The sequence below is a fragment of the Nyctereutes procyonoides genome, unplaced genomic scaffold (assembly GCF_905146905.1).
Source record: "Nyctereutes procyonoides isolate TBG_1078 unplaced genomic scaffold, NYPRO_anot_genome, whole genome shotgun sequence".
NCBI lineage: Eukaryota > Metazoa > Chordata > Mammalia > Carnivora > Canidae > Nyctereutes > Nyctereutes procyonoides.
Window position 1 is genome coordinate 53,517,724 of NW_026575140.1, and position 26,081 is coordinate 53,543,804.

At 43.8% G+C, this 26,081-nt stretch overlaps 1 protein-coding gene across 3 annotated transcripts; it reads left to right on the forward strand.

Annotated features, from left to right (window-relative positions):
* On the forward strand, window positions 1-24,925 carry ZNF18 (zinc finger protein 18). 3 transcript variants are annotated; one of them, XM_055307004.1, is made up of 8 exons: window positions 1-71; window positions 679-774; window positions 10,037-10,541; window positions 11,755-11,944; window positions 12,384-12,475; window positions 18,206-18,290; window positions 18,854-18,961; window positions 23,586-24,925. In XM_055307004.1, the coding sequence occupies exons 3-8, from the start codon at window positions 10,152-10,154 to the stop codon at window positions 24,359-24,361; spliced, it is 1,641 nt and encodes a 546-aa protein (XP_055162979.1). In that variant the 5' UTR covers window positions 1-71; window positions 679-774; window positions 10,037-10,151; the 3' UTR covers window positions 24,362-24,925. The 3 variants fall into 3 exon arrangements, with proteins under 3 accessions (XP_055162979.1, XP_055162980.1, XP_055162981.1); XM_055307005.1 differs by lacking the exon at window positions 1-71 and adding an exon at window positions 96-425; XM_055307006.1 differs by lacking the exon at window positions 1-71 and having other exon boundaries at window positions 532-774.
* Window positions 24,926-26,081: the final 1,156 nt, after the last annotated feature.

Consider the following 26,081-nt stretch of genomic DNA (forward strand, 5'->3'; position numbering starts at 1 on the left):
CGCCGACGCCGCCGGCGCGCGCAGCTCGCTCCCTCCCGGAAGTGCCTCCGGAGCCGGCGCCGCGGGCCGAGGTGAGCGCGCCCGGGCTGGGCGGGTCTGGCTGCGGCCGCCCGGGGTCGAGCTTGGCGGGGCCCGCGTTTGCTCGGGGCTCGGCCGGGCCCCCGGGGAGCGGCGGCGGGGCTGGAGGACGCGCCACCCGCGGTCTCCGGGGACGCGGGGACGCGGCGGGTGCGGAGGAGGGGCAGCGGGGCCCCTCCAGCCCCTCGACCCGGCTCCGCGGCCCGGAGCCTGTGGACCCCGCCGGACTCCCCGGGCACGCACGCCCCTGGACCCGCCCCGAAGCCGGCCGCGTCCTCCGCCTTCCGCGAAACGCTGGGACGGAGGAGGCCCTCCGTGGGCCGATGCGCGGAGCGTCTCTCCCCGGGGTGCGCGGGTGGAGGATGCCCGGGTGGGGAGCGCTGCCCCGGCCTCCGGGGCGCACAGTGCCGGGAGCGCCCCGCCTCGGCGTGTGCGACAGCCCCACGGGCCCGCCCCCCCAAGCCCCCCCAAGCCCCCCAAAGTTGGCAGCTCGCCTTCCCGGAGCGCAGGCCTCGCTTGGAGCAACCTGGGTTCTGGCGCGGCCGCCCCCAGTGAGCCAGGGAGCCTCCTAATGGGTCCACGATGATGCTTGCCTTGCAGGGGCATCGTGAGGACTAGAAATGGCATGAGCAGGGCCTAATATGGAGCTGATACGTAGTGCTGGAGAAATAACTACTCAGACGCTCCTCGGAGACGGTAAGGCAGGAGTGTCTTCGGGGGCGGGGCTGCTGCGACGCGGTTTTGCAGGAGCAGGGAGCGATTTGCGGGCTGCGGTCTGCAGCAAGGAGTGGAGAATTCTAGCGGGGGAGCCCGGGGGCCGGGCCGGGCCGGGCGGGGCGGGAGGGGGCAGTGGATGGAAATTGACATCACGGGTAGAAGGAAGAACCCTGAACCCACTGGACTGGGCTTTTTTTTTTTTTTTTTTTTTTTTTTTTTTTTTTTTTTTTACCTCTAAAGGCAGGCCTGGGTGAGAAAGCATTTGATCAGATATCCGGGCTGGTCAGATACCATGGTTGCTGTAGCATTTGGCCAGCTAATCAGAGGTGACGGACTTTCCCTAAACTGGACTCAGTCAGCCAAGATTCTTGCTAAAACGGGACTAGAAGGGCCAAAAGGCCAGGCCTCTGTGGGAGCCTGGCTAAAGTTTGCTTAAGGAAAGAGTGTTTGTCAGTAGTATGTACACAACAAAGAGCTACTCGTATGCATATGTATAGTAAGGATGCTTACCTAAGGGTGCATGTTAAGTTCCCTCTCGTTTGTTATAGTTTTATTTTTTTAAGATCTTTAATTAAAGATTTTATTTATTTATTTGAGAGAGAGAAAGATAGCGAGATGGAGAAAGCATGAGCAGGGGGAAGAGGGAGAAGCAGGCTCCCCGCTGAGCAGGGATCCTGCCTAGGGAGCCCAACTCAGGGCTCCATCCCACGACCCTGGGATCACAACGTGGGCCAAAGGCGGATGCCTCACCGACTAAGTCACCCAGGTGCCCCTATTTGTTATAGTTTTATTTTTTAAGTTTTTTTTTTTTTAAGATTTTATTTATCCATGAGAGACACAGAGAGAGAGGCAGAGACACAGGCAGAGGGAGAAGCAGGCTCCCTGCGGGGAACCTGATAAGGGACTCCATCCTGATATCCGTTCACACCCTGAGCCAAAGTCAGATGCTCAACCATTGAGCACTGAGCCACCCGGGTGTCCCTATCACAGTTTTAATCACAACTACACGTTGGGGATCACTTGAAATGTTTTTTTCATAGTAGGAGCAGATACTCATGAAATCATGGACTCTAAACTATACCCTCTGTAAAGTAATTTGGGAATAACTGAGACATTTTATTTTGAAGATTTTATTCATTAATTCATGAGAATATTCAGAATATTCATATATTTTGTTCTGTTTTTCTGAAGAACTCTGGTTAATACATTGGGTCTTGATTGATTGATTTATTTATTTATTTATTTATTTATTATTTTCAAAAGATTTTATTTATTCATGAGAGGCACACAGAGAGAGAGAGAGAGGCAGAGACATAGGCAGGGATAGAAGCAGGCTCCATGCAAAGAGCCCAACATGGGACTCGATCCTGGGACTCCAGGATCATGCCCTGGGCCAAAGGCAGGCGCCAAACTGCTGAGCCACCCAGGGATCCCCTTGGGACGTTTTTCTTTCTTTTTTTTTTTTTAAGATTTTTTTTTAATTTTTTATTTATTTATGATAGTCACAGAGAGAGAGAGAGGGAGGCAGAGACCCAGGCAGAGGGAGAAGCAGGCTCCATGCACCGGGAGCCCGATGTGGGATTTGATCCCGGGTCTCCAGGATCTCGCCCTGGGCCAAAGGCAGGCGCCAAACCGCTGCGCCACCCAGGGATTCCCTAGACGTTTTTCTTAGCATTTTGTTTGGGTGGAATTATTGAAAGCAGATTTAAGTATTTTATGTGATTTTTAATTTTCCCTAAATGTTACCTGAACTGCTCTCTTAGTTCAGGAAGCAAAAACATTTGAGTAAGTCTACCCATCTGTCTCCTGCTATCTGAAATCTTTCTACTTGTTATTCGAAACTCAGGAAAATTGATTTAGATAATGAAATATTTTTATTTATTTTAAATTTATTAAATTTTTATTTATTTATCTTAGAGCATGAGGGAGAGAGGGAGAGGGAGAGGGGGAGAGAACCCCAAGCAGACCTTGTGCTAATAAGCGCATAAAGCCAAAAGCAGGACCTGGTCCTAGGACTCCGAAATCACCACCTAAGCTGAAACCAAGAGTTGGCTGCCTATCCGACTTCACCACCCAGGCACCTTATTTTAAAATGTTTTTAAAGTAGACTCTGTGCCCAGCAACTCGGGGTTTGAACTCACAATCCTGAGATCAAGAGTAGGACACTTGGGGCACCCAGTGGTTCAGCCAGTTAAATGTGTACCTTGGGCTCAGGTCATGATTTGAGGGTCCTGGGATTGAGCCCCACGTGGGGCTACTTGCTAGTGGGGAGTCTGCTTCTCCCTCTTCCTCTATCCCTCCTCCCGTCCATTTTCTCTCCCTCTCTCTCAAATAAATACATAAAAATCTTTTTTTTAATAAATAAAAATCTTAAAAGAGTAGGACACTTGACTGAGTCCCCCAGGTACCCCTTGTTCAATTTTTTAACATATTTATTCAAAACTACATTTTTTTCTCTAGAGCTTTACCTAGAGATTGATCACCTACAAATTTTGATAATGTGTTTTTACCATTAATATGAAAACATTTTAATTTTGTGGTGCCTGGGTGGCTCAGTTGGTTAAGTGTCGGCCTTCTGCTCAGGTCGGGATCCCGGGATTCTGGGATCTAGCCCCACATCTGGCTCCCTGCTCAGTGGGGAGTCTGCTTCTCCCTCTACTCCTCCGTCTCCCCCTGCCACTCTCTTTGCTTGTGCTCTCTCTGTCAAATAAATAAATAAAATCTTTTTAAAAAAGGCAAATAAAACATTTTAATGTCCACTATGATTTTTTCTTTGGCCATAGGTTGTATTAGTTATTTAATACATATATTGGCATCTAGATGTCTTACTGGTTTCTAATTTCATTGCACTGTGGTCAGAGCATACATTCTTTGGGATTCTGGTCTTTTGAAATTTATTTATGCATATGATCTGCTCTGGTGAATGTTTCATATGACCTTGAAATGAATGTGTATTCTGTGGTTGTTGTCTGAATGTCTGTTAGATTGAGTTGGTTTATAGTGTTCAGATTTTCTGTAGCCTTACTGATTTTGTTTGTTTGTTTGTTTGTTTTGGTCTTCTCATTGTATCAACTATGAGGATTTGTCCCTTTAGACCTGATACTAGGTGTATATACTTTTAGGGTTTTGTGTTCTAAATGATTGGACCCATTTATCATAATGAAATGTTCCTTTTTCTTTTTTTCTTGAAGTCTCTTGCCTAGATACTAATAAAACCATACCAGGTTTTGTATGCTTGCTGTTTGCATAGGATGTCTTTTCCCCATTGTTTTGTTTCTAAACTATCTGCATCTTTATGTATTAAATATCTCTTGTAGCACCATATGGTTGGGCCATTTCTAAATCTGGCAATCTTTATTTTATAATTCAGTGTTTAATCCATTTACATTTAATGTGATTACTGATATGATTATTAGTCTATCACATTGTCTTTTTTGGTGTAGTCCCAGTGGCTTATTTTTGCTTTTATTTCCTTTGCCTGAGAAGATATATCTATAAATATGTTGCTAAGGGTGTCCAAGAGATTGCTGTCTGTGTTTTCCTTTAGGAGTTTTATGGTTTTGGGTCTCACATTTAGGTCTTTAATCTATTTTCAGCTAAATGTTGAGCATGGTATGAGAAAGTGGTCCAGTTTCATTCTTTTGTATGTAGCTGTCCAGTTTTCTTAGCACCATTTACTGAAAAGACCGTCTTTTCCCCATGGTATATTCTTGCCTCTTTTGTTGTAGATGAATTAACCACATAGATGTGGGTTTATTTTTAGGCTCTCTGTTGTGTTCCATTGATCCATATGTCTGTTTTCATGTCAGTACCATACAGGTGTTTTTTTTTTTTTAAGATTTTATTTATTCATTCATGAGAGACACAGAGAAAGAGGCAGAGACACAGGCAGAGAGAGAAGCAGGCTCCCTGCAAGGAGCTAGATGTGGGACTTGATCCTGGGTCCTGAGATCACACCCTGAGCTGAAGGCAGATGCTAAATCGCTGAACCACCAGGCATCCTAGTACCATACTGTTTTAATTGCTATAACCTTGTAGTAGATCTTAAAATCCTGGGACAGAGATACCTCTAGTTGTGTTCTTTCTCAAAGATTGGCTTTGGTCATTTGTTGTCTTTTGTGGGTCCATGCACATTTTAGAATTATTTTAGTTGAAAAAAAATTTAAAAAAATAAAAAAATAATTATTTTAGTTGGGTGGAAGTTACTGTTATTATTTCCATAGGGATTATGTTGAATCTGCAGTTTGCTTTGGGTAGTATGGGCTTTTCAAACATATTCTTTCAGTCCATGAGCATGATATGGCTTTCCATTTGTGTTGTCTTCAGTTTCTTTCAAAAATGTCTTCTAGTTTTCAGAGTTTTAACCACCCCCTTGGTTAAATTTATTCCTAGGTATTTTATTCTTTTACACGCAATTGTAAATGGGATTATTTTCTTAATTTCTCTTTCTGCTATTTCATTATTAGTGTATAGAAACGCAACAGCTTTCTATATGTTAATTTTTTATCCTGCAATCTTATTGAACTCATTTAACAGTCCTAATCATTATTTTGATGGAGACTTTAGGGTTTTCTGTGTATACTGTTATGTCATCTGTGAATAGTGACAGTTTTACTTCTTCCTTACCAGTCTGAATGCTGTTTATTTCTTTTTCTTGTCTGGTGAGTACAGCTAAGACTTCTAGTACTATGTTGAATAAAAGTGGTGAATGGACATCCTTGTCTTATTCCTGATCTTAAAGGAAAAGCTTTTAGTTTTTCTCCACTGAGTATGTTAGATTCAGGGTTTTCATATATGGCCTTTAAAAAAAAAATGCGTGTTCCCTCTAAGTCTGCTTTGTTGAGAATTTTTATCATGAATGGATGCATTCTGTTGGATGCTTTTTCTGCATCTATTGAGATGATCATATGGGGTTTTTTCCTTGTTAAATGTGATGTGTTACATTGTTTTATGAATTGAGGTGAATGATTTTTTTAATATATTGTTGAATTTGGTTTGCGAATATCTTGAGGATTTTTGCATCAATGTTTATCAGAGATAATGGCCTATAGTTTTCTTTTTTTGTGTCTCTGTGATTTTAGTATTAGGATAGTGCTGATATTGTAGAATCTTGAAAGTTTTCCTCCCTCTTCCATGTTTTGGAATAGTTTGAAAAGAATAGTTATCAACTCTTTTTTAAATGTTTGCTAAAATTTGCCTGTGAAGCCATTTGATACTGGACTTTTGTTTGTTGGGAGTGTTTTGATTACTAATTTCATTACTAGTAATTGGTTCATTCAAATTTTCTATTTTTGAATCAGCTTTGAAAGGTTGTATGTTTCTAGGAATTTATCCATTTTTTCCCCCTAGGTTGTCTAGTTTGTTGGTATATTATTGTTCATAATATTCTTTTGTAATCTTTTGTGTTTCTGTGATTTGAGTTGTTACTTTTCTTCTTTCATTTCTGATTTTGTTTGTTTGAGTTGCCTCTCTGTCTCTTTTTAATGAATCTGGTTAAAGGTTTATCATTTTTTAAAAAAGATTTATTTATTTTAGAAAGCACATGGGTACAAGTTGGGGAAGGACAGAGGGAGAGAATCTCCAGCAGACTCCCCCGGAGTATGGAGCCCAATGCAGGGCTGGAGCTCAGGGCCCTTTAGACCTTGACCTGAGTTGAAACCAAGAGTTGGGCGTGTAGCTGATTGAGCCACCCAGGCACCCTAAGGTTTATCAATTTTGTTGATTTTTTTTCAAAAGACCAACTCCTGGTTTCATTGATCTGTACTATCGGTTTTTTTTAGTTTCCATTTCATTTCTTTCCTGTTTTTTTTTTAAGATTTCGTTTATTTATTTATTTATTTATTCATGAGACAGACAGAGAGGCAGAGACACAGGCAGAGGGAGAAGCAGGCTCCCTGCAGAGAGCCTGATGTGGGACTTGATTCCAGGACCCCTGGGTCATGCCCTGAGCAGAAGGCAGATGCTCAACTGCTGAGCCACCCAGGTGTCTCTCCATTTCATTTATTTCTGCTCTAATCTTTACTATTTCCTTTCTTCTACTGGTTTTGGGTTTTGTTCTTTTTCTAGCTCCTTTAGGTAAGGTTAGGTTGTTTAGTTGAGATTTTTGTTTTTTAAGTAGGACTGTATTGCCCTAACTTCCTTCTTAAGAACTGCTTTTCTACATACCAAAGTTTTGGATCCATTGTATTATTTTCATTTGTCTCCATGTATTTATTTCCTCTCTGATTTCTATTTTTTTTAAGATATTTATTTATTTATTTATTTATTTATTTATTTGAGACACACAGAGAGAGGCAGAGACACAGGCAGAGGGAGAAGCAGGTTTCATATGCAGGGAGCCTGATGTGGGACTCGATCCTGGGACGGGGATCATGCCCTGAGCTGAAGGCAGATGCTCAACCGCTGAGCCACCCAAGCGTCCCTCCTCTTTGATTTCTTGATTGACTTATTCGTTGTTTAATATCATGTTGTGGGATCATTAATCCAGATTTCCACATCCAGTAAAAACATCTTTCAATGTCCAATAGGACATTGTGGATGGCACATCATAGATGCTAAGGATTCTGTTATCCCTCTCTGAAGAGTATTGAGTTTTGTTCTAGCAGGTAATTGAGTTACTGACACATCATCTTTGACTGGAATTAGCTTGGTTTTATACCTTGTTAGGACAGATCTCTAGAAAGCCCGAAGTGTATCCCTGAGGCCTTCTAACTTGATCACACTAGACCAATAGGCTGGGTTTCCTCTGTCGATCTTGTTGAGGCTTGGCTTTAGGCTCTCTTAGGGCAGGTTTAGAGTAGGTCTTACTCTAGGGTGTGGTCTTTACTCCTGACATGTGGCCTTTCTGGTATCTCAGGATGCTTTGTGTATTAGTGAGGTCTCCTTTCTCAATGGTCAAAAAGTCCAATATTTCTCATCACTGATTAGCATTTTGTATTTCTTTTGCTCTTAACCCTGTAGCAAGTGTGCTTTTGCATAGTTTCACCCTGCCCATGTGCAGTCCAGCCCTGGGCTTACAGGGAAACCCCACACAGACTTTCCATTTTGCTTGAAACATTTTTTTTTTAAGATTTTTTTTTTTTTTTTTAATGAGAGAGAGAGAGAGGCAGAGACACAGGCAGAGGGAGAAGCAGGCTCCCTGTGGAGAGCCTGATATGGGACTTGATCCCAGGACCCCAAGGTCACACCCTGAGCCAAAGGCAGATGCTCAACCACGGAGCTACCCAGGCATCCCATGTTTTCTTCTTTTTTTAAAAAAATATTTTGTTTATTTATTTATTATATATATATATAGACAGAGCACAAGCAGGGGGGAAGGGCACAGGGAGGAGTAGGCTGAGTAGGGAGCCTGAAGAGGGACTCAATCCCAGAACCCTAGGGTCATGACCTGAGCTGAAGGCAGATGCTTAACCAAGTGAGTCATCCAGGTGCCCTTTTTAAATTTTTAAATGATTTTCTGATACAGGATAAATTGTTTGAAGTGCTAAGGATGAAGACATTCCTTATTATACCTTGAGGAAAAATCAGCTTTTGTTTATTAATCATGTATTTATTAGAGAGAGGGAGCATGTGTGAGCAAGTGGGGGGAGGGGCAGAGGAAGAAGGAGAGAGAATCCCAGGTTGACTCCATACTGAGCACAGAGGCCGATGCAGAGCTCCATCTTATGACCCTGAGATCGTGACCTGAGCCAAAACCAAGAGTTGGATGCTTAACTACTGAGCCACCTAGGTGCCCCGGAAAAAGTAACTTTTCTTTTTCTTTTTCATTTTTTAAATTTAAATTCAATTAATTAACATATACTATATTACTAGTTTCAGAGATAGAGGTCAGTGATCCATCAGTTGCATATAACACTCAGTGCTCATTATGTCACATGCCCTCCTTAATGCCTGTCACCCAGTGACCCCATTCCCCCCTGCCCTCAGAAAAGCAACTTTTAAAAGCTGGAGTGTTATACCATCTCTGATTAAGCCAGACAGATTAAGTGATCGGGTGTGTTTGCTTCCTCATTTTGTTTTTATTGTTACAGTTAGTGTTCTGGAGAAATGATGATCTGTTTGTAGCTCTTTAATAACATTCAAGGATGGACCCAGTGATCCACTATTAGGATCATATTCAAGAAAGTTAATTAGGGGATCCCTGGGTGGCTCAGAGGTTTAGCGCCTGCCTTCGGCTCAGGCCGTGATCCTGGAGTCCTGGGATGGAGTCCCACATCAGGTTCCCTGCATGGAGCCTGCTTCTCCCTCTGCCTGTGTCTTTGCTTCTCTCTCTCTCTCTGTGTCTCTCATGAATAAATAAAATCTTTAAAAAAAAGTTAATTAGAAATAGTACATGTATGATAGTACAATAAACATTTCTAAATACTAACTTTGTCATTTAATATTTCTTTTCACTTAGTTACTGTCTTCTAAATTTTTATACCAGTCACCATAAAATAGTGCTCACTTAGTTCAAGGCCATAGGAATGTTTCTGAGGTAGTCACTCTTTGTTCTAAGTCTTCTTCAAACTGAGGGTTGAAACTTTCAGTTGTGACAAGTTTTTCCTGAATTCCCAAATAGTCCAGTTTTCTTTTTTTTATGTATAATTTTTTAAAAAAGATTTTATTTATTTGAAACAGGGAGAGTGCACAAGCAGGGTGAGCAACAGAGAGAAAGGGAGAAGCAGGCTCGCCACTGAGCAGGGAGCCAGATACGGGACTCAATCCCAGGACCCTGAGATCATGACCTGAGCTGAAGGCAGACGCTTAACCAACTGAGCCACCCAGGTGCTCTCCAAATAGTCCAGTTTTCCATGTGGCACTCAAAAGAGGTTACCTAGAAATTTCATTGCACCTTTTGGGGAAAAATTAATTTATTCTCTTTAACCTCCTATTTATTATGGAAGCATCAGATTATTTCAACGTTAGCTTTTATTTCTAGGCTATGATATCTTTATTCAGCTTTACTTTCTAGTCTATAGACTTCCATATGCAGGTAAGGAAGTGTTGTGCAGAAGAGCCATTTGCTTGTAAGCCAGTTAGTGAAAATGCTTCCACTGATGCATTTTATTTTTCTACTTGGTTGCGTGTTTGAAGAACGAGAGAGAGAGAGAGAGAGAGAGAGTTGTAAAGCGATTAGCGTGAGGATGCCGGTTTAGATACAGTATGAGCTATTTGCATGGTGGCTTCAAGTTTATGATCTTTCTCAGGTGGGTCATGTGCATTTATTCTTACTGATAACGTGTCCCTCTCCTCTCTCCAGCACTGACTTTCATTCCCTCTCTAATGTACCTGTGAGAACCTCAGTGAAGACTTGGTCCTCCCCAGAGACAACTCCATCCCGGAAACACTTCACCAAGAAGGACTTGCCAAGCCGGATGATGCCTGTCGAGCTGGGGCAGGCCTTGCTCCTGCTGCCGCCACTGGCAAAGGCCGAGGACTCCCCATTCTCTGGACCAGATGCCACTCCTCGAGGGGAGCTCTCTAACCCCGAGACTGCACGCCAGCTCTTCAGGCAGTTTCGTTACCAGGTGATGTCTGGGCCCCACGAGACCCTGCGACAACTTCGGAAACTCTGTTTTCAGTGGCTGCAGCCAGAGGTTCACACAAAGGAGCAGATCCTAGAGATCCTCATGTTGGAGCAGTTCCTGACCATCTTGCCCGGGGAGATCCAGATGTGGGTGCGGAAACAGTGTCCAGGCAGTGGAGAGGAGGCGGTGACCCTTGTGGAGAGCTTGAGGGGAGACCCCCGGAGACTGTGGCAATGGGTAAGTGGAGGGTATAACTGCCAGTGGTGCGCAGGGCTCCTCTGGGGTCTTACCAGGTGGGCTGTCTTTTTTCTGACTTCTCAGTGTGTGTGATTTTCCACACTAACAGTCGATTCTCCAATTTACCAATACCAGTTAGGTGTCTTAAAGTTCATTTCAAATCTGACACTGATATTCTGGGGTCGGCAGACCCAGTAGGATAAGGGTCAGCCACACAAGACTGCTCCCATTTCAGTCACACAGGCCAGATGTGCTTAAAACTGACTGGCTGTACATTTGAAGGTTCCCACCACCCCCTCCTCAGGTTTGTTAATTTACTAGAATGGCTCATAGAACTTGAAGCAAAAACCACTTATACTTACTGGTTTATGATGAAGGGCATGTTTTAGGAACAGTCAAAAGGAGGACATAGGGATGGCATAGGACTTTCATGGCATGTCGGGGCACACCATCCTCCCAGCACTTCTGTGTGGTCACCTACTCAGAAGCTCTCCGAACTCCATACTTGAAGGGATTTTATGGAGGTTTCATTACTTAGGCATGCTAGATCAACCATTGGCCATCGGTGATTGAAAATCTCCAGCTCTTCTCTCTTCCTCAGAGGTTGAGGGTTGGGGCTGCATGTTCAGTCCTCTGATGACCTGAATGGTTCCTCTGATGACCAGCCTCCCTCCTGAACTGTCTGGGGCCCACTGAGTGTCCCCCTCCTAGCCTAAACTCAGGTGTAGTTGAAGGGGGCTCACTATGAATAATGGAAGTTGTCCTGTCACTCCTGTCCCTGAGGCAATTCCAGGAACCTGGGACAAAGACCAAATACCTATTTCTTATTATACCACATCTGTATATCCACATAGCTCACTGAGTTCTAAGACTCTCTGACTTAATGCTTTCTCATCATTGCAGATAGAAGATAAAGTCTCTTATCCATTCCATCTTTATACTAACACGTTTAAGAAGTTTGAATTTTAATTGACAGAGATTATCCTGTAGAAACACATGATTAATGGCATGTTCGGGGCCTCCCAGGCCTGATTCAGGCCTCAGCCGTTCTACATCTCTTAGGATGTTTTCCTCACAGGTTCCTGCTGGTTTTCTATTTCCCTGCTCCATATCCCTAAGGACTGCCTTCTTATATGTTATGGAGCATTAGCTTTGTTTCTTTTAGAGCTCCTCAGTCTGAATCTTTCTGTAATTCGTCATATGTGGTCTCTAGATCAGCATCCAGGTTCTAGGACAGGAAATCTTATCAGAGACGATGGAATCTGCAAGCTGCCATGTGGGGGGAATGGAGCGCCATCTTGAAGTGATGCCTCCAGAGCTGGGACTTCATGACTCAACCTGCAGGCCTCTGGAGCCACCAGGCCATACTGTGAAAGAGGAGTGTGACGTGGAACAAGAATTAGGTGAGGGCCAGTTACTTGTCATGTGCCGTACTCTCTCGGGGAATTTTGGGGACTGTGGTTTGTAGGCCTAAGAGTGAGTTGAAAATGACACACTGCTCAAATGACAGTATCTCTGGAAAGTTTGGGAACAGGGTGGGCCTACTGAATCCCTCTGATGTGGAGATTCAGTCTGTGAATCTCCTTTATGACTGGGCCAGACCAATTGAATTTTGGTTCTGAGGCAGGGGAAAGAAGGGAGGAGGAAAATACGGACAAGACTATTTGGAAGGTTGGGGGGGGAGTTGGAATTTGTTAGAGAGGTAGGTAAATACGAGTCTTGACATCATGGATGGTGGGACAGGCATCAGGTCAGTTCTCATTTGTGATGATTTTCATCTGTACCCTCTGGGGATGGTTTACAATGACTTCTAGAGTCTTCAAACTCTGTTCCTCACTTCAGCGATGGCTGCTGCCCCACCTCCTGCCCCACCTGAGGAAAGGCTTATCAGAGACCAGGACTTCGGAGCCTCCTTTCTGCAAGCAGCATCTCCGGTGAGCTGACTTCCCACCCTGCCTCTCTCACCCCAGACCTGGGCTGGAGGGTGTTGGTAGTTGGGAGGGTGGAAGGGGTGCGTCCTTAGAAGCAGAGTAGAGGGCAGCCCAGGTGGCTCAGCGGTTTAGAGCTGCCTTCAGCCTAGGGCCTGATCCTGGAGACTGGGGATCGAGTCCCATGTCAGGCTCCCTGTGGGGAGCCTGCTTCTCCCTCTGCCTGTGTCTCTGCCTCTCTCTCTGTATGTCTCTCATGAATAAATAAATAAAATCTTTAAAAAAAAAAAAAGAGGGATCCCTGGGTGGCGCAGCGGTTTGGCGCCTGCCTTTGGCCCAGGGCGCGATCCTGGAGACCCGGGATCGAATCCCACGTCGGGCTCCCGGTGCATGGAGCCTGCTTCTCCCTCTGCCTGTGTCTCTGCGCGTCTCTCTCTCTCTCTCTCTCTCTGACTATCATAAATAAATAAAAAATTTAAAAAAAAAAAAAAAAAGAAAGAAAGAAAAGCAGAGTAGAGAGGACAGCCTTGCAGGGATAAGAACAGTACCCACAGAATGAACCCTGAGTCTCGCAATTTCCCCTGGGGCAGAATGTTGAGTAATCATCTAGATGATGGATCTGGGTCCTGGAAGAAGTGCCCTCTTGTTTCTCCTTTTCCTGTTCTTCGGGTTATGCTGAGAAAAGGCTCTGTTTCATTTCCTGGTCTAGGCCTCGCCCATAGAAGTCCATCTGAGCTTTTGAATGGTTCTGTCTAATGTGGGGCAGGTGGCCTCCCCCAGCCACCTAATTCCACCATTATGGAAGCCTAGTAGACAAACAGTAAACTACACGTATTTTGAGTGTACAATTTGGTAACTCTCTGACACAGACACACACGTGTGAAACCACAGCCACAGTCAGGATGATAAAGATACTTGTTATGCCCAATGGTTTCCTTTTGCCCTTTTGTGGTCCCTCACTCCTTCCCCGATCTTGAGATCCTGAGGCCACCACAAATTGCTTTCTTTTACATTTGTTAGTTTGCATTTTCCAGAATCTTACGTAACACAGAATCATGCCATCTCTGCTCTTACCTTTGTTCTTCTGCATGTATTGTATTTTTCTTGCTTTTCACATTTTTTCAGTGGTTTTTAACTGTTGGACTATGATGGACCTTGGAGTCATTTTCTTCATGTTTCTTGCTTGGGATTCTTTGGGATTCTTGGATCTGTGGGTATATGGTTTCCAACAGATATGGGAAATTTTGGCCAGTATTTCTCCCGACAGTTTTCTGTCTCCCTTCCTTCTCCTCTTCTTTGTGGACTTTGAGGATAACATCTCCACAGGCTGTATATAATGATAACGTGCAGATATATGTTAGCTCTCTTGAGGTTGTCTCAGTCTTTCCTACACTTTCTTGAACATGTAGGGTATGGCTGTACCATCTGTATTAATGTCCTTGTCTACTCATCTATCACCTGTATCATTTCTGAATCAGTTTTGATGGTTTGACTGATCTCATTTTGAGATGATTTCCTGCTACTTTTTATGTATGCCCAGCAGCCTTTGATTGGATCTTGGACTTTGTGAATTTTACCTCATTGGGTGCTGGGTATTTTGACATTCCTATAAATATTGTTGAGCTTCGCTCTGGCATATGGTTGAGTTACTTGGACATAGTTTGTGTTATGGCACCAGAGAAGCCTTTAGTCTGGGTGAATTTCTCCCACTACTGAGGCAATACCCTTTTGTGTCTTCTACCTGTTGCTGCTTGATGTATAAGGGTTTCTACTCTGACTGGTGGAAAATAACTGTTTTTAGCACTATGCAAGCTCTGTTTCCTCTGCTTCTTTTGTGGGATCTTTCTCAGACTTGTGGGGGACCCTCTGCAGATCTCCGGAGCTCTCTCTCTGTTCAGAAGACTCTGGTCTTCTGCCCTGTTAACTATAACTGCCTTCACCTCCCCAAACTCTGAGCTCCTTCTGCCAGCTTAAGGGGGAAGGGGCTGCCTGACTCCACCTGGCTCCCCTGCTTGTGCTTCTTGGGGTGCTCTCTCCAGGCAGCAGGTTTGTGGGCAGTGGCAGGGCTCACCTCATTTGTTTCCTCACTTTGAGGGATCTCTGTTCTGTTCTGCCTCTCAGGTGATGACTGCAAACCATTGTGTCATGTATTTTGTCCTATTTTTCAGTTGCTTGAGGCGAGAAGGTAAATCTGGTCTCTGTTACTCCCATCTTTGCTGTAAACAAGTTTGGAACAGGTTTATTTTGAACATGTAGTTAACAATTCTGAAAAGTTGCGTTTGATTAAAAATAAAGTTTTTCTGGAATGAACCTGTATACCTTGAGCACAGCATGTTTCAAACCTTTGGGGAAGCCTTCTTGGGACTTGCCTCCTGAGGTACTTTAGAGTGAAGGTAAAGGGAGGGAAGCCAGTAAGTAGGTGGTGTTTGATGTGATGCTCAAGCCAGGTCTGAGCCTCAGCTTCCCAGGCAGAGAAGGGTAGGAACCAGGATACCGACTTTACAGTTTGCCCTGAGGAGAGGGACAGGCGTGTCCAGGAGAGGCACAGATCTTTTTAATGACTCAAAGGTACCTGTCTTCCTACTTTCCAGATACCTGGAAACCAAACTGTTAGGTAGGGAGTTTTGTAGTCAAAGGATTTGGGTATTCTGTGAAATATTTCAAGCAGACATGGAGGCTTATTGTTGCTTCTGTAGAAAGTACAGAGTATCCATATGAAAGGCATATACAATTTATGAACTGTGTTTTAATTAGGAGAATTAAGCATTGACTATACATAGCATTTACTATGACTTGCTCTGGGTACTGTGCGTGTGTTTCCCTATATTGCACAGACAACTGATTAATAGCCACTCAATCCAAACAAAGGTCATTCCTATCTGATCCCAGTATCCCTGCTCTGAACTGTAACAAAAGCAGTTTGCATCAGAAGGACCATGATATTTAATGGATGCTTTGTTAATTGAAGGTGATATTGAAATAGATGTAATCATGTCCTCTGATCTCTTTTATAGGTTAGGAGCCTCGTGAATAATGCCAGAATAATGAAGTAGCATCCCTACACAGTGCTTCTTCATTGTTAGAACCCATGACTGAGTTAGAGCCTCACCAAGATTGGGGGACATATTTACTCACATTCCTGTGTTTTCAACCTGGAGAGGAACAGTGCAAACTTGGGCAAGTCAGTTGTGCAGTGTTTCACAGACCCACAAGGTGGTGCTGTCTTCACACAAAATCCGGATTGCTTTTTCATTAAATTCTATACTTCTGTCCTTCCAGAATAGGAACTGAGATTTTTTTCCCCCTTTCTTAATATAAAAATGAGAAAAAGGCAAGATGGATGCAGTTGTGTCTTGTGTAGATGTTTATTCATGAATCCCTAGCTTCTTGGCAGGCAGTTCCTTGAGTGAGGTGGCTTCATGTGGAGGTATGCTGTTTAGAGCCCCCCAGAAGCATCTTTTCAGAGTTTTGAATGAGCTGATAGTGGCCCTTGGGGATTTTGGTAGCTGCACTCTTGGTTGACTTGTACCGTCCTTGGGAGCTCCTATTCTGGTGCCTACAGAACTGGCCGTGTGTCCAGCAGGCCAGGCAGCCGAGCAGTCACTGTGCTGGGCATGCCTGTTACTCTCTGCGGTGCGGTCCATGTTGTCTGATCAAAAAGACTGAGGGATCCTGTATTCAGCAGTGTTTGCTCAAACTGGTTATTTTCAGAAGGTTGTTAAAATCACTTCACTCATAGATTAACAAAATAAGCTCACAACTCAAGGAATTTCTTTAACAGTCAAAAGTTCTAAATTAAAATTCAAATTAAAAGTGTAGCTATAGTTAATACTTAAGTATATGGTGAAATCTATTTAAGTCACTTTTCACATTTTTTTTTTTTTAAAGATTTTACTTACTTTACAGCGAGAGAGAAAGAGCTAGAGCATGAGCGGGGTGGGGAGAAGAGGGACAAAGAATCTCAACCAGACTTCCTGCAGAGCACAGAACCCTATGTGGGACCTGATCTCACACCTTGAGATCATGGCCTGAGCTGAAATCAACAGTTGGATGCTTAACTGATTGAGACACCCAGGCATCCCTGCTTTTCACATTTTTATCCTAAAAAAAAAAAAAAAAAAAAAAAAAATCCAAGCCATCTAGCTTTTAAAAATTTTTGCTTAGTATTTGCTCATTGCAGACTTTTTGGTATCTTTATTCTTTCTCAGGTCTTTCTGCTTCCCTTTGATGTGCAGTGGGGCAGGCTTGATTTAGGATGGAGAATGGTTTCCCTGATTGTACCATGTGTCAGAAGAGGATCTTATTCTCTTCTTAGTTTTGCTCCTCATAGCTGTCTATTCATAATAATAATGGATGGCTATTGACTTTGAGGTTCCTAAAAGTGCACAGAACCACTTAATTCCCTCTGCAAACCCCTTGGTGGGGAGTCTAGGAGACCTGTAGACCACTTGTAAGATAATAATAGTAATAAATATCACTTTCTGAGGAGTTATTTGCTAAGGGCTTTATTTCCCCCAAACAACATATCTGGTGCTTACTCTGTCTTGAGCATTGCCCTGGGGACTGAGAAAGTACAGTGGAGAGTCCTTTTCTCATGTAGCTCACATGCTAGTAGAGGCAGCTCTTAGATACTTGTGCATGTGTGCGTGCTATGAAAATAAGTGACGCTTGCATTATGTGTTCGGTTTTGAATTTTGTACTATGATCAGGTGAGGATGGAGACTCAAAAAGGTTACATAACTTGCTTAAGATCACACAGGTAGCAGTGGCAGGGCTGGGACCTGAAACCCTGTGTGTCTGACTCCAAGGGCTGGGCTATTTATTAATTACACTGCTGCACAGACTGAGTCTAGTCAGCCCCTCAGTAGGAAGATCGGGATTTGAATTCACTGGAGGAGACTCCAGTTAGGCAGTGTTCCTAGTTTCCTAGGAAAAGAAGGGCATGTTTTGGGGATAATTGAGGCATCCCTTGCTCCAGAGAACCCATTGATTTTCTATTCAGTGGGAGGAAAAGTGGGCTAATGTTAGACCTTAAACTCAGAACTGTTGGGGGATTTCCAAATGTGTATGGGGGCAGCATCTGCTCTGAGCCCACTGATCTGTGTCAGACAATGCAGCTAGCTTCCCTGTGGGTTCTTCCCACCTTTTTGCTGATTTGCATTTGCATTTCCAACAAATTCCCTTTTAATTTTTTTTTCCTCTCTTGAATTTCCAGATTTTAATGAGATATTGGGACTATTATAAGCACTGAGTTAAAAAAAAAAAAGTGTAGAAAAGGCCTCTGTGTCCTTCACTCTTAAATATGCGCAAATGAAAATAATCCAGAGCTTAAACCTAAATGTTTTCTAATGAGGGCAAGAAATAGTGACGAGGAGGCTGTAGCTTTCCCCTTGCCTCTTCTGGTGAGCCACCTCCCAAGATTCCTTAGATTGTTGTCTTTTTTTTAAGATTTTTATTTATTTGAGAGCAAGCGAGAGCACAACCAGTAGGGAGGGACAGAGGAAGAAGCAGATGACCTGCTGAGCAGGGAGCCCATGTGGACTCAATCCCAGGACCCCGAGATCATGATCCGAGCCGAATGCAGATGCTTAACTGGCTGAGCCACCCAGGCACCCTTCCTTAGATCTTCTGATGACCAGGCTCTAGGGCACATTACTGTTTTGCTCCACTTCCCTCTAGGTGGGGAAGGCTGGCTCACAAACGTGCAGTGGAGTGATGGTATTGTGTGCTTTCTAGGAGCAGTGGAGGCACCTGGATTCCACTCAGAAGGAGCAGTACTGGGATCTCATGCTGGAGACCTATGGGAAAATGGTCTCAGGAGGTGAGGGCGTGCATTTGTCCGATGTCTGTCTGTTTAATTTACATTAAACACTTCCTGTGTCCCTCTAGAGGTAGCTGCTCCACTTGAAGTTCCCTGGATGAAGGGGAGGGCATTGGGCATGTTTAGTGAGAGCTTCCTTGTATTGGAAGGATTCCGTGTGCCTCGAACTGTTATGGGTGCATTCCATGTGGTAACTCCCTAAATCTACAAGATATATGATGGTTTTCCCGTGTTGGAGATGATCAAAGTGAGTGTCAGGTCAAACCATGTGCTCACTGTTACGTAGCTTGTAAGTGCTGAGTTATGACAACTCAGTGTGGCCGACTGAGTCCATGCTCTGGGCCGCTAACCTGCGCTGTCTCAGCCAACCTTTGGGGGGACTCATTCAAGAGCCTTGCACCAGCCTGCCAGGTGGTGTGGAAGGCAGACACCTCTTAACATAAGTGTTTTGAGGGATCTCCAGATCCTTCATATTTCCCCATCACAGTCCAGTTGCACCTTTGAAAGACACAGCTTGGTCCCCAGTTCTCCCCATTCATCTTCCTATTCTCTCTCTGTGCTAGGCATTTCCAGTTCCAAGTCTGATCTGACTAATTCCGCAGAGTATGGGGAAGAACTGGCAGGATTGCACCTTCATGTCAGCGAGAAGATCCCAAGACCCACCCTCATAGGTGAGCGATCTTTCATTGGGCCTGAGCCGTTTCTGACCTCCTGTCATTGAATTGGAGGTGGCAGGGGATGTACTAGGAACTGAGGTCTGTGCCCTTGTCTGTGATTGGCCATGATCTGGTTGGTCCAGTGAGAATGCTGAGGTTGAGTCTCCTCACGTCTGGTGTGGGGCCATTGATTCGTACTAAGTCATCGTGGAACACAGACCACACTTTGGACCTGCTGCCTGCAGTCTTGTGTGCCATGACAGCTTGCTTTCTCAGAGCGAGTTAAGGTTAGTAGGATAGATTGATACCAATCCAGGTATGAGTTGAACAAAAAAAAGGTGATGTGAAAAAGGCAGCAGTTACTGCCCTTCCTGACTCTTGTGTTTTTCTTCTTTCTTTATTCTGGTAGGAGTGAAATGAAGATTAATTAAGACAAAACAAACTTGTTTAAAAAAGAAAAACATGTTTAATTAATCTCTAAGCACCTAACATGCACTAGACAGCAGCGGTGACAAACACTTCCTATAAACCCTGTATTTTAAGATCCTAGAGGAAGAAATGTGTGACTTTGTTCTGTTGTAACATAGCAATCACCCTTTGTTCGCGGCACTCTGTTTAAAACATTGCAGTTACGTAACACCTACCTGTCATGCATACCTGCACACTCCATCCCACAACACACCTTTCTCCATAGACAAAAGATCCTAGAATTAGAAGAAGAAAAGGACCAGGGATGACAATTTTATGACAGTCATTCTTTCTCTCCAGTGGGATCAAATTAATTATGTTCCTTTGCTGATATGCTACAGAGACAGCAAGCATCAAATGAAACAGACGATTTTTAATTCTAACTGATGTGTTTATTGTACTATTTCACAAGGATTCCTTTGGAGCAATATTTTTCAAACTGTGTTTCATGACCAGTGTATTGTGAAATCCTCTTCTAGGTTGCAACCAGCATTTAAAAAATTGCAATGATAAGACTGAATAGAAGATGCCAGAATGCAGATAGACACTATCAGATGTCAGGATAGGTAGCATTTCAGGAAATTTTTGTTCCAAATATGTGTGTATGTTCTGTATTTCAGTATAAACATATTTCTTACAGTGGGTGGCAGACAAAAAAAGTTTGAAAACACTGCTTTAGTGGTTGTTGCAGTAGGATTTTTGTTTTACTAGATTTTCTTTTCCAGAGCAGTTACAGGTTCATAGGAAAATTAAGTGGAAGGTACAGAGATTTCCCATATGCTCCTCTGCAGTGGGATTTTATTTGTGATATATAATTCACATATCCCTACTCATTCTTTTTTTTTCCTCCTCCTCCTTCAATCCACCTGCCAGCATGGTCCCATTAGATCTTACCCTGAAAGAGACTGCAGAGAGTCTATAAAGCTAGCCTGCTTTCATAGAGCAAAGAAATGCTACTCTTGGTTCTTGAAAGAGAGGATATATGGGAAGAGAGGCCAGGGAAGTAGGCATGTCCAGGCTGGACTGGAAGGGAGTATGTGAGGAACCCTGTGGAAAGTTGATGCCAGAGCCAGGGGTACAGGGATGCGCCCTAGACTCCTGGGGGAACAAGTAACAGGACCAGAAAGGACTGGTCCTGTCTTAAAGACACAACAAGTTAGTGATGCCTGGGTGGCTTGGCCATTTGGCGCCTGCCTTCTGCCCAGAGCGTGGTCCTGGAGTCCTGGGATCGAGTCCCGGGATGGAGTCCCGTATCAGGCTCCCTGCATGGAGCCTGCTTCTCTGTCTCTGCTTCTCTCTCTGTCTCTCATGAATAAATAAATAAAATCTTTAAAAAAAAAAAAAAGACACAACAGTTAGCCGGCCCGCCAGACCTGGACTCATATCAAGGGGGCAAAAGCATCAGGAGAGCACATGTATGCTGTTTGTTTGGCCATATGGAAGACTAGCTCATAGTTAAAGCAGGTCAGCAGGGGAATAAACCTCAAGAAGCCACGTACTCACTGCTGATCAAAAGTCTAAGGGATTAATAAAAAAAATAAATTGGGGGAAATGAATCATTATTACTTGTCTGGAAGAATACTGCAAGAATACAAGAGTCTTGGAAGAATGTTTCATCAGCATTAGATCTGTAAATGTTGAGAGTCTTACTTGAGTCTAGCTGGTTCAGTCAGTGGAACATGCCACCCAATCTCTGGGTCCTGAGTTTGAGCCCCATGTTGGGCGTGGAGCCTGGGTTAAAAAAAAAAGAATCTGTCATTTTAGAAAGTCAAAGTCAGGGATCCCTGGGTGGCTCAGCAGTTTAGTGCCTGCCTTTGGCCTAGGGCGTGATCCTGGAGTCCCGGGATCATGTCTCACATCAGGCTCCCTGCATGGAGCCTGCTTCTCCCTCTGCCTGTGTCTCTGCCTTTCTCTGTGTGTCTCATGAATAAATAAATAAAATCTTAAAAAAAAAAAAAAGAAAGTCAAAGTCATTAAAATGATGGGATACTGATATAAAAATAGGCCCACAGACGGATGGAACACAAAAGGGAGTCTCAGAAGAGATGCTGGTCTATATGAGGGTTTAGCATGTGATGGAGGAAGAGGCAGCGCAGGCCCATGCATGGGAGGAGGGTTCTTCACAGAGCAGTGCTCTTAAGGAATCAGTTTAAATTTGATGAAAAAGATATGAAATATGAAAATCGTAATAAGGAAGGGAGTGAATATTTGACCCTCATCTGGGGTGGGGAAGATTTTATCAGTTTAAAAGCCACAGATATGGAAACGACAAATACCCACCATTTGCTTCAATGTGGATGGAACTGGAGGGTATTATGCTGAGTGAAGTAAGTCAATTGGAGAAGGACAAATATTATATGGTCTCATTCATATGAGGAATATAAAAAATAATGAAAGGAACTATAGGGGAAAGGAGAGAAAATGAGAGGGAAATATCAGAGAGGGAGATAAAACATGAGAGACTCCTAACTCTGGGAAAGGAACAAGGGGTGGTGGAAGGGAAGGTGGGCGGCGGGGGGGGGGATGGGGTGACTGGGTGACAGGCACTGAGGAGGGGCACTTGACAGGATGAGCACTGGGTGTTATATGTTAGCAAATCGAACTCCAATAAAAAAATATACAAAAAAGCCACAGAAGAAAACTGTTAAGGAAAAGATCATAATAGACTGGAGTATTTTTAAAAATACCTGCCCCCATGACTTACATTTATAGATAAATAACCCCAAGCAAAATTAAGGTACCTAAATTGGTGAAAAACATTGTTTATTAACATGTTGGGTAAATGATTATTTTTCTTAATATAGAGTTAGTGCAGGTTAATAAGAAAAAATGACTTTCCAAATAAAAAAAATGGACAGCAGTCTTAGGAAAAATAGCTCCTAAATGTGAAAAAAAAATGCATCCCTTATTAACTAAGGAATTAACCCCTTTCTAACAGTGAAAAACTATTTCTTTTCACTGCTCTCAATGGCCAATATTTTAGAAATATTCAGGACTTAAGTATGGAACAGTCTGCTTCGCTCAGCCCAGGTGCTCACTCCAGGGGATGGCATGGTCCTTCTGGAGATGGATTCACCATTCAGCATCACCAGCCTCAGAAACAGCATTCAGGCCAGGTGACAGGGTAGCAACACTTCAAGGAACCTGGAGTGGTCAGAAATGTGGGCCGACATGTACGAAGAAAAATCGCAGCATTATCTATAGTAACAAAAACTCAACACACAACTTCAGTTTCCACAGTAGGAGAATTCCTTCAGTAAATCGTATGCTTAGTATTGTATGTTTATGGCGACATCTCCATGATGGACCATTATTCAGCTTTAAAATGATATTTATAAAGACTTCTCCAAAGACAACAGTGCCTTTGTCATTTGAGAGGAATGTGTTGTAAGACTCTGAATTAACAAGTCAAGATCTCCCTCATTAGCAGATTCCTGGGGTCTCTAGCAGATAATTTGAAGACCTTAGATCTGTGGGAAGAAAGTAATTTATAAAAGTTGGAAACAAATTCAGCCACCAAAATAAAAGCCTTTACTATTTGTATCATGTAGTGGTAATAACCAAAAACTTACGTTATGAGAAGAATGACATTTTAACTGTTAACTCGAGTTAGTGAGGCACAGGTGGATGGATGCTGCATTCAGACCCAGGCCAAGGGTCCACTTCAATGCAACAGCCTCACTCTGCATTAAAGCCACAGTAAAGTGACATTGTAATGCATTTCCTAAGTTTTACGTTACCTGTAAATGGGAGAATCCATGTGGAATTCATAAATCTGGCCATTTACAATTTAAATGCCACAAAGCCAAGTGTGGAACTGTGTAGACAGTATGGTATCAATTATGTAAAGAAAAAATAAAACATTCACATACATACATATGTATAGGTTGAACAGACACCGTAGAAGTATAATCGTGGTTGCCACCTCTGAGTGGTTTGATTGAGGTTGATTTGGTTTTCTTTCTGTTTTTCTCTCCAAATTGTTTTTAGTGATCATACTTAATGTTTTATGTATAAGCAGAAAAAAAAATGAATCATTTTTCAAAGTAACACCCTTATATAATACACTTGTTTTTCTTGGGCCTCAAATGCACACTGCTGGGGGCGCCTGGCTGGCTCAATTGGTGGAGTGTGCACATTGAACAATTTCAAATCTTCTTTCTTCTTCCAGGAGACAGGCAGGAGAATGACAAAGAGAACCTGAATTTGGAAAATTGTAGGGGCCAGGAAACTTCCGACGTCTCCTGCCAAGTGTCAGGAGAGGCACCTTCGCAGGCTTCCTTGAGTGGCCTCCTCAGTGAGGATGAACCAAGATGCTTTGGAGAAGGGGACAGTCTCCCCGAGGCTCTGGAAAATCTTCAAGGTGAGGGGCCAGTGGGCCAACTCTCGCCTCAAGGAAGGAATTCTGGGAAACAGCATTTGGCCAATCCCCATCCAGAACTGTCCCTGTTGTGGCTGGAGGAGAAGAGAGAGACCTCTCCGAAAGGGCAGCCAAGGGCCCCCATGGCCCAGAAACTCCCCACCTGCAGGGAGTGTGGGAAAACATTTTACAGGAATTCTCAGCTTGTTTTTCACCAAAGAACTCACACCGGAGAGACGTACTTTCAGTGCCCCACCTGCAAAAAAGCCTTTCTGCGGAGTTCAGACTTTGTGAAGCATCAGAGGATCCACACAGGAGAGAAGCCTTGTAAATGTGATTACTGTGGGAAAGGCTTTAGCGACTTCTCAGGATTGCGTCATCATGAGAAGATCCACACGGGGGAGAAACCCTATAAATGTCCCATCTGTGAGAAGAGTTTTATTCAGAGATCAAACTTTAATCGGCATCAGAGAGTTCACACAGGAGAGAAACCGTATAAGTGTTCCCGCTGCGGGAAGAGTTTCAGCTGGAGCTCGAGCCTTGATAAACATCAAAGATCCCATTTAGGAAAGAAGCCCTTTCCGTAGGCAGGCTCCCATAGCCCAGTTCTGGCCCTGGGCCGTTTAAAAATACTTCGCCATCTGGAGAAATTGCATCTCTTAAAGACCAGCCCTGTTCTCTCTCTCTCTCTCTCTCTCTCTCTCTCTCTCTCTCTCTCTCTCTCTCTCTCTCTCTCTCTCTCTCTCTCTCTCTTTCATGGATTAGAGAATTACCTGAACACAGCTTTGAACTGGAAGGACATGTTGGCCTCTGGGTTGGCTTTTGTGTTGGTTTAATTTCTTCTGCATCAGGAGAAAGAACAATCTTCATCTTTCAGCTCATCTTTTGTTTTGAACCCCTTGGGGAGAAAAACATATCACTTGGAGTTCCTGTTTTACAAGTGCTGTCTGGGGAGTGTTTAACTGGATCAGCTACAGTTGCTGCTCTTGGGAGGGGCCTCAGGTCAGCACTTTGGGGGTGGGGGTCCTAGAGCAGGTCTCCTGTTACAGTAGGGGCAGTAGACAGGGCCAGAGAGCTTGCATGTGTTGTCAGACAGGTGCAAAATTAACTTCAAATGTCCCTCGTTTTATAAATAAACTTCTTATAGTTGCTCCCTGTCTTATTTGTGTCTATAGCGTCACTGTGTTTTAACTGTAACTCAAAGTGCATTTTCCCATAGAAGACTCTAAATGGTGGTTGAGCTCCTTCCTGATCATCACGTACTCACGTGTCAGGAAATTGCTAACCTGGTGTCCAGGTGTGAGAGCTTGGTTAGTGCTGGGCAGTCTTTCAGGTAAGTGTGTCATCCCTGGTGTCTTTCTTTTTTTGTGTGTGAGGGGATTAATTTATTTGAAAGAGAGTGTGAGAGAGAGAGCAGGGGGGGAGGGGCAGAGGGAGAAGCAGGCTCCCTCCCCACCTGAACAAGGAACCGGATGAGGGACCAGGACCCCCGGGATAGGACCTGAGCCTAAGGCAGGCGCTTCACCAACTGAGCCACCCACGCGTCCCTAACATGATCTTCATTATCTCATTTTGTCAGTAGGTATTAGGAAGCGGTCAGTAGTATTGACCTACTTTCAGTTGTGTCAGGTGTGACGTGTACCTAACCTGCCCACCTGTCCTTTCTTGAAAATCACATGCCCCACAGTGTCCTGCTTTCAGAGTGGTTTCCACCTTCCTTCTGTCTTGTCTGCCTTTTTTTTTTTTTTAATTTTATTTATTTGAGAGAGGGAATGAGCAGGAGAAGGTGGAGACTGAGCACAGAGCCCAGTGCGGGACTCGATCCCAGGAACCCGAAATCATGACCGGAGCTCAAGGCAGACGCTTGACTGACTGAGCCACCCAGACATCCTTCTTGCCCACCCTTATTTTGCTCTTCTGAGGACCAGGAAGGATGAGGCTCATGAGGGCAGAGCTGTGTCCCTGCAAACAGATTAATAAGTAGGCATGGAACCACAGGTTGTTGGCAAACCATGGCAAGTATGTTACAGGCTGATGAGAGACAAAAGTCAGGTTGGAATTCCTGTGTTTCAGAGGAATTTGTTAACTGTCTTATGGCATGGAGGTGAGGAGGAAGCCCCTTGCTAGGGGGTACAGGAGCCACAGGCCAGAAAGCAGGAAAATCATGGAGGAATTAGCATTTGATCTTGTATTCAGTAGAGTGTTGGGATTTTATGTTTTAGATCGCAGTTCTTCAAATGTGTTCCCTGGACCGGCAGCATTGGAAGTTTGTAAGGGATATATGGGATTAAGGATTCTGGAAGGAGT